General features: G+C 42.3%; 1 protein-coding gene across 1 annotated transcript; it reads left to right on the forward strand.

Annotated features, from left to right (window-relative positions):
- The first annotated feature begins 1145 nt into the window (after positions 1 to 1145).
- Positions 1146 to 8637, forward strand: LOC100835695 (probable phosphoribosylformylglycinamidine synthase, chloroplastic/mitochondrial). Its single transcript, XM_014895927.2, has 5 exons — positions 1146 to 1302; positions 1418 to 1756; positions 2599 to 2695; positions 3049 to 7253; positions 8207 to 8637. The coding sequence occupies exons 3-4, from the start codon at positions 2648 to 2650 to the stop codon at positions 7246 to 7248; spliced, it is 4248 nt and encodes a 1415-aa protein (XP_014751413.1). The 5' UTR covers positions 1146 to 1302; positions 1418 to 1756; positions 2599 to 2647; the 3' UTR covers positions 7249 to 7253; positions 8207 to 8637.
- The last annotated feature ends 7643 nt before the right edge of the window (positions 8638 to 16280 follow it).

Here is a 16280-nt window from a genome sequence, read left to right on the forward strand (position 1 = left end):
CAACAATTTTGAGTGACATTTATATACTTTTGGATGAACTTTGAAAGAATCATGGATGATGTTTTAGCGTAAAAAAAGGGTGATGTAGAAAAGGATGGATGGGCATGATAGTGTGAACCGAAAAGCATATATTTTTTAACAAACATCATCAAGCATTCAACTAAAAAGGGAAAAAACAGAAAACTCTCGATCCATCTCTCTTCCCTATCTCTTCTTGCTTCAGAGGCAACAACACAGTGTTCATGGGATCAAGATGTACCGGTGGATCCATATATGTGAGGCGCTGCTTCGAAAGCAACATGGTGCAACTCTGTCACCCATGGAAAAGTGTGCATGCATGTGAACAACAAGTTTTTGGCTAAACATCCTCAAGCATTCGGCTGCAGATGGAAGGGAAAACTCGGTATTTGCTCTCTTTCCCACCTCTTCTTCTATCGCGTGTGTGTGCGCATGCATGTGAACATATAGACAATGTTTTGGGATTGGCAAATGATTTGTCTGACGAGACAACAAAGGGTGGAGGCGTGTGACGGCATGATCAAGATGAACCGAGGGCACACAACTTGGATGAGAGATGGAGAAACGACTTGGATAAAATTAGAAAGAAGGGATAAATGGTTACCACAAGAATTTTGTATTGCCAACATTTTGGCCTAACAAAAAGTAAGAAATTTCTAGACAATCTTTTTAGTAAGTGTTTGACAAAGATCCGAACGGCATGCACATTCCCTGCCATCGGACTCGGTTCCTATGGCATGCAAAAGGCAAATCAGAGACCACTATGCCTTCATTTGGACGACAAAGAGCGACCACGCCATCTTTGCGGCGACCTTTACATCGATGATCTATCAGATTTTATTAGCCATTTGTTAGTGAACGATGTAAACTTATTCCCTGATGAATAAAATCGTCATCTCTGCGCCGGCGACCTTTACATCGACAACAACATCCATGATTTCCATTCGCCGTTGGCAATTGCAACCTCATCACTTCTCAGGCAACCATGCAGGTGCGGCTTCGCAGTTCGGAGAGAAAGTGGAGCTAAACTTTACCGCTTACAAATACGGGTGGGGAGAGGCAGAGAGAAATCAGCGTAAGGCCCTGGCCAGTATTGCAAAAGGAAGCAGGGCCACCGATCCATGTCCAGCAGGCCCAAGGCCCAGTCCACCACACCCAATACGACTCCATGTACGGGCAGATGACAAACACCACTCCGCATAGTGCGAGCGCCTGGGAAAGCTGCGTGGCGGCGGCGGCGACGACGAGCTTCGAAGGAAACTCCGCTGGTGCGCCGTGGTGGAGGTGGGCTTGATGGAGGAGAAACCTTCTTGTCTTTCGCTTTGAACTTGCCTCTGCTGTCTGTTTTGATGCAGAAAATATCTCTCTCTCTCTCTCTCTCTCTCTCGCTCTTTTGCAGTTCGTAGGAGAGGAGCGGTGTCCCCTGGCACGGGGTGCCCTACAGCCGCCACCGTTCCGCGCCGACGCCTGACACCCCAAACTGCCAACTCCACCCAGCGCCTCTCACGCACGCCGCCTCCATCGCCGTCACTCCCTCACCTCGCGTTGCAGCCGCCGCACACCTTCTCCTCTGCTATTCGAGCACCGTGGCCCGCCGCCGGTGCAGAAGAAGGAGACAGCTGCCGCGGCGCTGCCCGCCGCCTGCCTCTTAAATCTCCCTCCCGGCCTCCCCTCGCGGTGAAGCAAGCAAGTGCAGGTCCTGAAGCAGACTTCCGCCGCCTGCCTTCACGCCTCCCCAGTAAGCTTCTTCTCCGGTTCTCCCTCTCCTTCTCCTACTCAGTTCTGTTCACCTGTAATCTGCTCATGAATTAACGTATGACTAGGATGTAGCAGTGTAGCACAATAGCAGTAGCACACTGTAGCAGTTTGGGAATGAACAGATTGATGATTCATTGATTTGTGTATCTCCCTTTCATTCAGAATTCAGATCAGTCATGTCTGGGACTGGTAGTTCTTCTTCCCTATCAAAAAGTCCTTAATTTCTACTCCCTCCGATCCATAATATGTGTCGCTTATTATGGATCGGAGGGACTATATTTTATTTAGAATTAATATGTCATACAAATGTATCCCGTTATCCTGTTATATTTTTTGGAGAATCACCGTATCGGGTGTATCCAATATGTATCCATGCAAACTAGGTAATTCAAGCTATTGATGATGTTGTTTCTGTTCGGTAGAGTAGAGAGCATCGGCAAATCCTAATAATAGTAAATTAATGATGCAAAATAAAGAATAGACTACAGTAACTATGTGTTAGGTAAATTTGCAAGGTAAGTAGATCAGAATATCACATGAGACAGGAGAGCAGTTATACAAATAGGCACCACACATCTTTTGAATTTTACCCCAGTCAAGAGGAATCGGTTAACACTTGCAGGAACTGGCTGTAAGCAAGGATCTTGGTCTTAACGTGTGTGCACATATATCCTAATCTTTAGGTACAGTTACAATATAGTGAGAGAAATTGCTGAGTTCACCACTCCCAGATGACATAAAACAGAATGTCTAGTTTCATATACCTTGCAGAGCAAACTTGAATTAAGGTCAATGCCTGATTTTCTCTTCCGTGCTTTACAGGTTCTTCAAGTGTCTCAGTCTTGCCTGAAATATCGCATCTCCTGGTGAAATGACAGGAAATAGTATGCTGTGCCTTCAACGTTTTCCTAGTAAAATGGTACGCGCTCAGTTAATGTATAAGTAAAGTAAGGTGCTACTCCCTCCATTGATTTATATAAAGCGCAGTTTGGCCGTCCTAAAAATTATCTTTGATCAACAATTAGTCCAATAATATGTGCGTACGTGACACAAAATTGATACCGTTGCATCCTATTCCACCGCAGTTTGTATGATTGTGATTTTGTAACTATGAACAAAATATTGTATGGAAAAATTACAGTAAAAGTTCTGTTTAGAACAGTCAAGCTGCGCCTTATATAAATCTAATCAACATAGAGAGTGGCACCTACTTTACTATGCTTCTCTTTCTGCAATAAACATTTAATGTGCTTATATTTGTGCTGTGCTTAGGGAGAGCAAAGACTTGGATTCATCTCTGCAAGAAATCCTTGGTTTGGAAGGTCAAGAATGTTTCGACACTGCTTGGACCTACGGCATCTTTGCAGGTTACCTAACCAGATAGTCACTCTTCCAAATTACCGACCAAAGCATGCTCCCAGTGCTGCAGTATACAGGGGTGTTAGTAGTCCATTAACAGAGGAATTTGTTGATGAGGTGGGATCAAGATCAAGGATTATTCACTTTTACCGTAAACCATTTCTTCAAGAGAGTGAGACTGAGGAATTACTCAGGAAAGTGCAGGCAAAGGTTTCTTGTAACGTTATTGACATAAAGACCGAGCAATGTTTCAATGTTGAATTGGAGAGGGCCCTGGCATCTGAGAAGCTTGCAACACTTCAGTGGCTTCTAGCGGAAACTTATGAACCTGATAATTTACAAACAAGGAGCTTTCTTGAAGAGGAAGTTGCTAGCGGTCCTTATTCTGTTCTTGTCGAGGTAGGGCCACGGATGACATTTTCAACAGCTTTCTCGACCAATGCTGTCTCAATTTGTAAAGCCCTATCGTTAATGGAAGTAACTCGCTTGGAGAGATCTCGAAGATATCTTTTGTGCCTTCAGCCTGGCGGTGGAGCACTTGATGAAAGCCAACTCAACAGCTTTGCTGCTTTAATTCATGACAGAATGACAGAGTGTGTTTATCCTAGCAAGCTCACATCATTTTGGTCAGATGTAGTTCCTGAACCTGTCAGTGTTATACCAGTTATTGAAAAGGGAAGGGAAGCATTGGAAGAAATAAATATGAGAATGGGGCTTGCTTTTGATGAACAAGATATTAAATACTACACCCACCTCTTCAGAGACGACATCAAGCGCAATCCAACTACCGTGGAACTTTTCGATATAGCACAATCCAATAGTGAGCACAGCAGGCATTGGTTTTTTAATGGAAAGCTTGTGATAGATGGAGAAACGATGGCTAGTACTTTGTTCCAGTTAGTAAAGAGCCCCTTGAAGGCGAACCCTAATAACTCCGTCATCGGTTTCAAGGATAACTCAAGTGCAATAAGAGGACACACGGTAAATCATCTCCGTCCAGCACTACCAGGCTCAACTTCACCGCTATCCCTTATGATGCGTGAGCTTGACATTTTGTTCACAGCTGAAACCCATAACTTTCCATGTGCTGTGGCACCTTATCCGGGAGCTGAAACAGGCGCAGGTGGTCGCATAAGAGACACACATGCCACTGGAAGGGGTTCTTTTGTCGTTGCTTCCACAGCTGGTTATTGTGTTGGAAATCTTCAAATGGAAGAATCATATGCACCTTGGGAGGATTCATCCTTTGCATACCCATCGAACTTAGCTTCTCCTTTGCAGATTCTTATTGATGCTAGTGATGGTGCTTCTGACTATGGTAACAAGTTTGGTGAGCCACTGATTCAGGGATTTACAAGAAGCTTTGGTATGAGGTTGCCAAATGGGGAACGTCGTGAGTGGTTAAAGCCAATAATGTTCAGCGGAGCAATAGGCCAGATTGATCATGCACATATAACGAAGGGGGATCCAGAAATTGGCATGCTAGTTGTGAAGATTGGTGGTCCAGCATATAGAATTGGGATGGGTGGTGGTGCTGCCTCGAGTATGGTTAGTGGACAGAATGATGCAGAGCTTGATTTCAATGCAGTGCAGCGTGGAGATGCTGAGATGTCACATAAATTGTATCGTGTGATCAGGGCATGCATTGAAATGGGAGAGAAGAACCCAATTATCAGCATTCATGACCAGGGAGCCGGTGGAAATTGCAATGTTGTGAAAGAAATAATCTATCCTAAGGGTGCTGAAATTGATATCCGCTCAATTGTTGTTGGTGATCATACATTATCTGTCTTGGAGATCTGGGGTGCTGAATACCAGGAACAAGATGCATTATTGGTGAAGCCTGATAGCAGAAGCCTGCTGGAGGCACTTTGTGAGAGAGAAAGAGTATCTATGGCTGTACTTGGGGAAATTGATGGCAGTGGAAAGATAGTTTTGATTGACAGTGCTGCTGTGGAGCATGCCAAGTCATATGGCCTTCTTCCTCCTCGCCCTGTTGTTGATCTTCAGCTTGAAAAGGTTTTAGGAGATATGCCTCAGAAGACCTTTGAATTCAACCGGGTTTCTCGATTGGGTGAGCCTTTAGATATTGCACCTGAGGTCACACTAATGGATATTCTTAAGCGAGTATTGAAGCTTCCTTCTGTATGTTCAAAGCGTTTCTTGACCACAAAGGTTGATAGGTGTGTGACAGGTCTTGTTGCGCAACAACAGACAGTTGGTCCTCTCCAACTTCCACTTGCTGATGTCGCTGTAATTGCGCAAACATACACAGATCTGACAGGTGGTGCTTGTGCCATTGGAGAACAACCAATGAAGGGTTTACTTAATCCCCAGGCAATGGCAAGGCTTGCTGTCGGGGAGGCCTTGACCAATCTGGTTTGGGCCAAAGTTTCATCACTTTCTGATGTCAAAGCAAGTGGTAACTGGATGTATGCTGCAAAGCTTGACGGAGAAGGAGCAGATATGTATGATGCTGCTGTTGCGTTGGCTGACTGCATGATTGAACTTGGTATCGCAATTGATGGTGGAAAGGACAGCCTTTCTATGGCAGCTCAATGTGATGGCGAGGTAGTCAAGGCTCCTGGAAATCTTGTCATCAGTGCTTATGTGACATGCCCTGATATAACTTTGACGGTTACTCCTGATTTAAAGCTTGGAAAGGATGGTGTCTTGTTGCACATTGACCTGGCTAAAGGAAAACGTCGACTTGGCTGTTCTGCTCTCACACAGGTGTTTGACCAAATTGGAAATGACTGCCCAGATATAGAAGATGTTCCGTACCTGAAGATAGTATTTGAGACTGTTCAGGAATTGCTCAGTGAACGTCTTATTTCTGCTGGTCATGACATTAGTGATGGTGGGCTTATTGTTACTATTTTTGAGATGGCATTTGCTGGCAATTGTGGTGTTAACCTCAACATAGACTTAAAGGGAAATAGCCTTCTTCAAGCACTTTTTGCTGAGGAGCTTGGCCTTGTTGTTGAAGTGCACTCAGATGACCTTGATTCTGTAAAGCAAAAGCTTCAAGCAGCAGGTGTTTCTGTTCATGTAATTGGAGAAGTAAATGCAACATCAGAGATAGAGCTGGTTGTTGACGGGGAGGTGCGTCTGAAGGAAAGCATTTTAGACCTCAGAGATTTGTGGGAAGAAACAAGCTTCCAGCTTGAGGAGCTGCAGCGGCTGAAGTCTTGTGTGAACCTTGAGAAAGAAGGTTTGAAGAGTCGAACATCACCTTCATGGCATTTGTCTTTCGCTCCCAAATTCACAAACAAGAAGCTATTGACTGCATCCTCCAAACCAAAGGTTGCCATTATTCGTGAAGAAGGGAGCAACAGTGATAGGGAAATGTCTGCTGCATTCCTTGCTGCTGGCTTTGAACCATGGGACATTTCAATGTCAGACCTATTGAATCAGGAGGCCTCTTTGACTGAATTCCATGGGATTGCATTTGTTGGTGGTTTTAGCTATGCTGACATTCTAGATTCAGCAAAAGGCTGGGCAGCGTCTATCAGGTTCAACCAGCCCCTCATACAGCAGTTCCAGGAGTTCTACAATAGGCCAGACACGTTTAGCCTTGGGGTGTGCAACGGGTGTCAGCTCATGGCTCTTCTTGGCTGGGTGCCAGGACCAGATATTGGCGGTTCCCTTGGTAAAGGTGGAGACATCTCACAGCCAAGGTTCATTCACAATGAATCTGGCCGTTTTGAGTGCCGATTTACCAGTGTGGCTATAGGGGATTCTCCTTCTATAATGTTCAGAGGTATGGAAGGCTCTACCTTGGGCATTTGGGCTGCTCATGGTGAAGGGAGAGCCTTGTTCCCAGATGAAAATGTTTTATCTGGTGTCATTAACTCTAATCTGGCCCCTCTGCGATACTGCGATGATGCTAATAACGCCACAGAGGTCTATCCCTTCAACCCTAATGGTTCTCCGCTTGGTATCGCCGCCCTCTGCTCTCCTAATGGAAGGCACCTTGCTATGATGCCACATCCAGAGCGTACTTTCATGATGTGGCAATATCCCTGGTATCCCAAGGAATGGCAGGTTGAGAGGGGTGGTCCGAGTCCATGGTTGCGCATGTTCCAGAATGCACGAGAATGGTGTTCATAGAGCAGGTAAATTGGATCCCGGAAACATATTGTCCTTGTTTTGGTCTCTATGCTTGTAGGTTTCTGGTCAGCCATAAGCTGCTAAATCATATTGCAGAATTCATACTTTGAAATTTGAATAGTAAATCAAGGTTGTCAAATATTTTAGAAATGTAAATCAAGCCTGTCAAATAAATTTATGTTTAAGTGATCTGGTTATTTGCTTAATGTTTTATCACATATCCTTGTTGTTTGGGGGGCATTTGTTTGATATTTAGTTTACATCTATTATCTTTTTTAGTATTTGTCCATTCTCTTATGTTCAAACCTCTGTTTTGAAGTGTTTTCTCTATTTAAAATATGTTTTGTAACTAGTTCATCTATTAATGGTTCTAGACAGTAAACAAAGTGATGCCTGTGCTCCTGAATTTTTTTTTAATCACACTCACAGTGAATGTCATGGTTATATAATCAATATTGCAAAGAAAGCTAGGCCATGATCACCTATCATGAAAATTATTATCTGGTAATGTTATGTAGTCATGTTAGAGGGGATTGATATCTTGTTTCATTCATCATATATATATATGGAAGTCCATGTTTGATCTTTGTGCAACTTCTGGAATGAGAAAACAGCTACTTGTTTATTCCAGTTAACTGTATAACAGTTTCGGCCCTGCTATGTATTCCTAGTTGTGGCTAATTAATGTACTTCCGAAGCCGACTCTGCTACTGACCACTCAATAGTTGACGTACTATCGATTGCTGATTGCTTAGATGGGACCATATGAATAAAGCTCTTTCCTGGGTGGTGGTGCATTATTATACATATGATTGAAACAGGGCCTACAGAATAAATTTCCCCACGAACCATTTTAGAAGGATGGGTTCATGTCGTCGTTGTTTTTCTTTTGCACTTCTGCATAGAGAAGTACAAATCAATAAATACTGGTACTGATATGATTTATTTTTTCTGCAAGAGCAAAACTGGTGTTCGCTGGTGTTGATCTTTTCTTGCTCGCCTGCACGTATGAGGATGAACATGTTTCCTTTCGGAGTTGAGCATGGATTACCCCACAATCGCTCTTTAGATGGTAGAGCTCCTATCACCATGATTTGAAGCATCAGTATGGTTATTCTTGAACTGCTGTGGCCAGTATTGTGCGATTCTAAGAGTTGCCGACGTTGTGCTGTGATAGTCGGACAGATAATTCTTCCATATACAGGAGTTGATGTCCTATTAACTTTCTACCTCGTTAAAACTTGTGTGGACGTGCAGTTCTTGTATGGCATAGCCATTATTTTTTGTTCCTTCTATTATTTATCAGATGTCAAGAACAAGCTCCTGAAATCCCAGAACATCTTGAATGAAAATCTTGAATGTGCGTTTCTGAATACAATTTATAATCTTGGTTGGTTTCATAAAAGTATATTTATTTCTGCTGTTTTTGTCAATTGTTAGGATCGGAGTTTGTTGCCGTAGGTTGTAGAGTGGTTATTACTCTATTAAACTGCAGAAGAACACGCAATGGAAACATTGTATACATTGGACATACATCTTGTGATAATATTGTGGCTGAGCGGCTCAATTATTAAGCTGTGTCCACACACGGTCTCTTCTTTTCTTTTCTTTTCTTTTCTTTTTTGACAGCGCCACACACGGTCTTGGGCAAGGTCCTTTCACAGGTAGTAAACAAGCTATAATTGTGCAGTTTGAGCCTTTGAAATGCATCCCCCTCTGACCTTATGGCTTACACAGACATCCTATGTGTGCCGAGGTACATCTTCTCCTGACCAAATTACATGGAAGTATGTTTATTTGCTGATTAAGATGTTCTAGATTATTGAAGAGTTCCAAAAGTGCCATTTCGATAACCATGTAAAGAAGTTTTTTGGAGAGTGCACAGAGCTTAAAGTCAAGCTGGATAGCTATTTTCGTCAGGAGGTTAGTGCTGGTTTCTCACTCATTTCATGACAGGTTAAGATTTTTTATCAGTCTAGAAATAATCAGTGCACTGTTTCTAACTTAGAAATGTTTAGTACTCCCTCCGATCCTAAATTATTGTCGAAATATTACATGTATCTAGACGCTTTTAACGAATAGATACATCCATATTTGGGCAAATTTGAGTCAAGAATTTAGGATCAGAGGGAGTATATGTCTATCACTTGGATCATGTTATTGTTCTTAAAGAAGCTTCTTATTGTTTTTATATGAGGAAAAATATTCTTGATAAGATTTGTGGTGAAAAGAAAATATGATCAATAATATTGCAAAGAGTTCTGATAAGATTTGGCCTGATAAGAGTTCTGATATGTTCGTACAATTTGAATTTTCCGAGGATACCTCGGAGCAGCTGGGATTCTGCAATTGCAACTAGAGAATACTAGAACCGAGATATGTTTATTGCAATTGATGCCTTTGTTTTTCCATACGTAGAAGGCCACGGGTAACAGAGGGTATGCAGCTACTGGGAAGGGTCCTGTGTTTTCAGAGAGCTCCCCTGGAGCTGGGGCCTGTTACCCCCCCACAACAATAACACCATGCCAGAGGTGAGAAAGGCTGATAGTTCCTGCTTGCAAGGTGAAGTGTGGCGCCCTATCCCTATGTGAATCAGGATTTGGAGAAGCAGAGCACTGTTGGGTCTGATGTGCTGTCTAATGATTGGAGAGATTGAGGGAAGAACAAGCAGCCGTCAAGGCACAAGCTGCCTTCCGAAGTTCCGAGGCTATCTGGTAATGATTATTCTTTTTCTATATGGTCTAGCTTATCGATTACGAATTCCTTGTCCATACGTCTTAGAGTGATAATAATTGATTAATTGATGCTAAATTTAGCACCTATGTGATTAATTGATTATTTATGATGTAACAGTGTTCCTATTTATTGAAAATCCTGCATATGTACAGAATCACTTTACCCCCTAACTTACTGTAGAAGCTACCAAAATGCTTATTGTTTCCATAACTACTCTCTTTGTCTTCCTTTAGAACCTTGCTAAATTTAGCATCATATGGTCCAGGCACGTCGGGCATTCTGTGCATTGAAATCACAAGACTTGTACTTATTCTTCTTGTCAGCACTAAGCATTTCTCTTTATTGCTACTGCATAAAAGATGAATTTGTAATTCCTACATTGGAACTATGAGCATTAGACTGTCCTTATCTATGATGAAGTCGACATGGATGTTTCTATATTTTTAAATGCATGTCTCTTCTGATTAGATTTAATAAACCAATAACGCTACAATACAAATTGTGAACAGTTTGGTCAGGCTATGGAATTCTTTTAGTGCTTCATTTTTTTCAATTGTATTTAATGTCGGTCCAAACTGAAAGATTGAAGTCTGAACTTCTGCTTGGCATCTTAATTTCTTGAGATGTAAAGTTACAACTCTTGCCTTTTCTTAGGGTGCTAAACCGGATGCATGGAAGGAGAGGCTAGCTTCAAACGTCTCGCTGTAGTTACCTGGAGGCTTGAATATACAGAGCGAAATATATCTTGACCCTGTTGCTTGGCCTTTTATGTTCATCAATTAACAAAATACATGCCATCCTCTCATTAGCTCTTTTGCTATCTGTCTGCAAATATTTTTTTGATGCCCTAAGTTAATTGTTTTCCTTTGTATCTGTTGTAGCTTCTAGCTTAATCAATTCTGGTAGAGGCTCTTCACTTTCACTATGATGAGAGGGATCCGAATTGAGCATTCAACTGGTTAGAGAGATGGACCATAAGTCGTGTCTGGAAGCCTATTTACCAACCGAAGAGAATTTCTGTCTCTGATGCCAAAGCACTGACAAGGAAGGCCAGCTATGCTAAAAACAGAGTCGGGAAATTAATGCAATACTCGTTGTTACGACGCATGAGATGCAGCCATGGTCAGGGTAACAAATTATTTTAGTTCGCACGTGAACATTTCATATTTTCGTGCATTGAAATATAATCTACTTCAGATGAAAGTTCCATGGGTACATGTGGTTGCACTAATTTCTGTATGTGCTGAATAGATAATGGAGATTGAAATTCATGTGGTGGTGATTATGCATACATCAGCTGCATCCAACCTAGCTTGTATGCAGCTGCATCCAACCTAGCTTTTGCCTTAGGATAATAGAATTCAGACGATACTTCTGAATCCCTTGATTTTAAACAAAGTTTAGATGGGAATAAACTGGTTTGTCCTTTTTTGGTTTTGCTGATAAGAAAAAGGGCACATGGTGTGCATCCAAGAGCATGTGAAAGAATTCAACCATGGCTTCTATTACATGTATTCTTTTAATTACATGGAAATTGAACCTTTCTGCTTTATTTTTTTGCAGAGAGTTGTAGTATCCTTTGTTATAGGTTCTTGGATCAAGAGTAGTCAGTCTAAGTATGTTGTCGGATGAAAAATAAATGTTCAGTTTTTAAATCTTCTCAAACCGAATAGATTGCATGCTGACGCGAACAATGCCCATTCATTCTATTAATTATCCTAGAAAAGTAATATTCAATGCCATCGGTGAGATTGAATAATGTGAAATATCCGAGTCTATTTTAACCCAAAGAAAAGAAAGCATCAACAAAGTCCTGTCAATTCTGACATTAAAAATTTGTAATCTAAATATTTCTATTTGGTTATCTTCATGTTCGTATGTAGGCAGATCCCTTTTGCAATTAAAGTGTCAAAGTGAAGCATCATGGAATGACATATAATATCTGGATGGACCATAAGGCCCATAACCTACTAAGATATGCAAAATAGTATGATTGGACAGCAATCCAAATATGCAGTTATAGAGCTAAGACACTCTAAAATTAATGTAGCTAATCCATCTTTGCAGATATGCTGAAAAGCGAGGTGTAAATGTGTTGGCTGGGACTGATGTTCCTCGGTAAGAAGAAGCATCACATATTGAGTATTTTACTAAACAGTGAATCTACAGGTTAATTCCATTCTATCATTTCCTTTGAATTTCAGGCTGCTGGACTACAACACCCCACATTAAGGAATGGTACATTGCTATCCAAATAAGAGAGCTCAGATATAATAACGCGCCTGATGTGCTTCCGTACCTTTCTTGCCATCAGTACAAAGTAAACCAATCATTGTTTGGTATCAGCCAGTTAATCCAATGGTGATCCTTTTTCATGGCACACAGGTTGAATAATAACCACATGAATGCTTTAGACGCATATAGTTGTATTAAGATCTCAAAGATAGCGATATCACATGGTTACGACGTCATTGGTATGCCATCAGTTTCAGATTTTAGTCCATTGAATTATTAATCCTTCACATCATGCCATGTTTGCAGGGAAGAAACACTTAACAACTTCGGAGAAAAATTGGACCGTAAAACCGTGGTTCATAACTGGTATTTCCCTCACTCTGTTATATTGGGTTAGTTGCTGTCCCAATTTACACTGGAGCTGTAGCTGTAATATCGGCTGCTGAGATGATTCCCAAATTGTACAAATCTGTTGATCCGAAGAATGTTTCTTGCACAGCATTATTGCCGGAAGATTATTTGGTCAAAACTGAAAATGAACACTCTGCTGACTAGAGCAGAAGCAGGATGATTATTTATCACAGTAATTATTGAGTGAACTGTCGTGAATGTCTAGAAATTCATAAATATTCAGTCCCAGTCGCAGATGCTGGTGTGAAAAGCCGAAAACTGCTGTCTGCAAGTTAGCACTGAATTCACTTATTAATACCAGTTTGTTCTGATTCAGTTCCTTGTTCCAATTAACAGAGCAGATGGAAATTTCCTGTTGAGAAAATCTCTGGGTTGGTTTAAAGACTTCTGGAGTAACATTTTAACAAAGTGGTTTGACTGTGAAACCTGATTGGTCAATTTTCTCCATGCTTGATCATAATGGAGGATACCGATATGGGGTTAGGGATGATATCACAAGTTGGAACATTAGTCAAGAGTTCCTTTCAGCATCCAAGACATCTATGTCCTACAGGAAGTGGTGCAGTTCTGGAAGCATTCAGCTGCTTCCATAAAGTTGCTGGAGCTCTCTATTTCTGCCTTTCTAGAGCATCAAATCCCAAGATTTTCCATAGGTTGTCCGCTATTGCTGGCTCTGGTTCAAGAGCCTGCCGGTCACAGATAAAACAAGCGACCTCTTGCATGTAGCATTTGGCTGGATTGCAGTTTGGTTCTCAAGGAAGAGAAGAGCATGCCATACAGATGCTTTTTCATACAGCCGAGCCTTGACCAGAAGTTACATGAATTCATACAGCCGAGCCTTGACCAACAAACATGCCAAACTGAAAAACAAACCCGGAACCCAAGGAAATTCACTAGCATTCCTGCTGATGATTCAGTTAACTGAACTCAATAAGGTTAAAACCTAGCCTTAGGAAGGTTACTGATTCTATGGCCAGCCACAAAGGTGCCTGCATCGTAAGGCAAATGGCTTTTGGATAAGAGTTCACAAAGTTCCTGTGGTGAAATAAGAATTTCAATCTCGATTTTCACATTCTGCTGTGTCTACCTCTGATTGTATGTTAAGCAAACTACTACTGTTGAAGCTTGTGCATGATAAAAATTAACTGAGATAGCGTGATCAATGCTCATTGAGTGTTGTTTTTCCTGATATGAGAGCAAAGAGAGCTAGAATCGAACCAGACGAACCACTATTACAGAAATGTAACCGCGAGCTGGAGGCATAGCCGAAGAAAGGCAAGGAGGCACAGCACATTACCCTTTGCAAGGTGGTGATGTCTGGTGGGGGCGAAGAAGACGCAAAGTGGGGAAGAGAGCTGATTTTGTGACTGGTGATTTGTACTTTATGATGCTTTTGAGCACTTCAATATTATTGTTTTACTTATCATATTAAAAGCTAAAAACTCAATGGCATGAGCTTTGTATCCTGTCACTTCATGGATGTCTGCTCCTCGTCTCATGGCGTTCCAAGGCGAGGAGACAAAGGTGAGTCAAGGCACGGAAGGCCTGAAGAAACTCACTTGATCAAGGTGACACTGTTGTCGCCCCGTGCCGCCATAGCTGACCGCTGGCTACACCTTTCGCCGATGTGCTGTCTCTAGCCCTCCACCAACATCGCCAGGAAAGGAGCGGGCAGCCAGGTATCGCCATGTCCAACTGGGGGGCTTCGTCTTCTATTGGACTTGAGTCGTTTGGAACTTTGGATCAAGTAGGAGAATGACTGGAGACCGTTTTGGATCGGGGGAGGACGACATGTGTGATTTGGATCGGGCTGGATAACGGCAAGAGACGGTGGCGTGCCTTCTTTTCTTCTCCAACACATGTGTTGTTCTGAAGCATTAATTAAGACCGGACGGCCGTAAGTGCAGAAGGAGGGAGGGCAAAATTTCTCTTTGTGTAATATGTACTCCATCCGTCCCATAATTCTTGCAGCTGTTTTAGTACAAAATTGAACTAAAACAACGACAAGAATTATGAGATGGAGGAAGTAGTAATGTATTCGGTGAAATAACTTAAGGGTGAAATTAAATTTTTGTGTTATGATGACAATATGTATTCGGTGGCATGAGAGCGTTCGTACATGAGGTGAATTCAGACGTGCGGAGAAACGAAACAATAGTGACGGAGCAAAGCTTAGCGGCCCATGGCAACACACGGGCGGGCAAGAAACTAGTATTGTTAAATAAACAAAGTGAATCAGCCCAATATTTACATGACAGAAGAACACAACCCAATGTTTGATTAGTACAAAACTCCAGGTCAATTTTCAGCGTGACCGCCGCATCGTCATATGTATTGTAAACAAGTGTCGATGTCACATGATATTTGGGTTGCTGACATGTAGTATCAACACAGGCCTCGTGATATTCAGTTGTTTTCCTGCTCCAGAATTCTACCCTTAACACTAGCAATTATTATACTCCATTTACAGTCTGGAAAGTTTGTGTCTTCCAAAAGTTAACACTCGAGTGTCTATCGTAGACTTAGAAAGGCAAGTAATATTTCTGACCAACAGCAATTTAGCAATGTAACAGCATTGAACTGCTCACACAATAGTTTCAGGAAATATCTTAGTTAGAAATGTGAACAACATTGAAATCCTCACGCCATAGTTTACGAAGGTAAAGAACATAGCTACCGCAGAACAATTATGAATATATCTTTGACATTGTTTGCAGGGATTAGCTTCAGCGTTTTTACCTTGCTCTCCAAATCTTCCATATTTGTCCTGAATCTTCAGATTTTGTTCCGATATTGTCATGGTAGTTAAGGAAAGAACAAAGCTTGCAATGTAAACAACATTGAACTCATACGATATTTTAGGAATGTAAAGAACATAGCACAGCAGAGCAATTAGGAATATAAGGAACTTTGAAGTAGCCTAGATCTTCAAAACTGTTTTCAGGGACTATATCTTCAACAGCCTGGCCTTGCTCTTCAGGTCTTCGATATCCGTCTGCTCATATCCAGATTTTGTTCCATTGTTATCGATGCTCGAAACGTTGTCATCACATAAGTACCAACAGCTTCCTCTGCATACACCATAGGGAAGAACACATGGCGCAGAAATCCCGGTGGCCATGTCACACACCACAGGCAAGCCAAGCCAGTCAATCCAGTAAATGCAGTTGGCTCTTGCCCCTGGGACGGCCTCGGCTCGCACCACCACGGGGCTGTTCTTGCCGATGAAGACCGAACAGCCTCCCAGATCCTTCACCACGTCCCAGCTTGGCTGGCGCGATTGGTCATACCTCATAACGAAGATCTCATCTGCAAACATCGTGAACCGACCACCTGCCTGCAAATGCAACTTGGCGGTAGAACTGTTGTTCTGCCACACTTGATATAGGCTGCCATCATAGAGGAACAGGTTCTTGGTAAATGTTAGACTGCATATGCTGTCGTAGGGCGGGGCAAAGACAGAGGCTTGGTTGGAGGCACGCCTAGCCAGCAAGCGCTCTACTTTGGGCTTCTGCATCCGCCAGCAGGGTGTGTGGAGTATGCGCACGCCCCCACACCAGTCGAGGCAGTATACCTTGCCACTTTCGGCATCGTAGGCCAGGTCGAGCTGCTCCGTGTGGTCGACGTCAATGATCGTCCACTCCGTGTCA

Source organism: Brachypodium distachyon, chromosome 5, assembly GCF_000005505.3.
Source record: "Brachypodium distachyon strain Bd21 chromosome 5, Brachypodium_distachyon_v3.0, whole genome shotgun sequence".
NCBI classification, from domain to species: Eukaryota; Viridiplantae; Streptophyta; class Magnoliopsida; order Poales; family Poaceae; genus Brachypodium; species Brachypodium distachyon.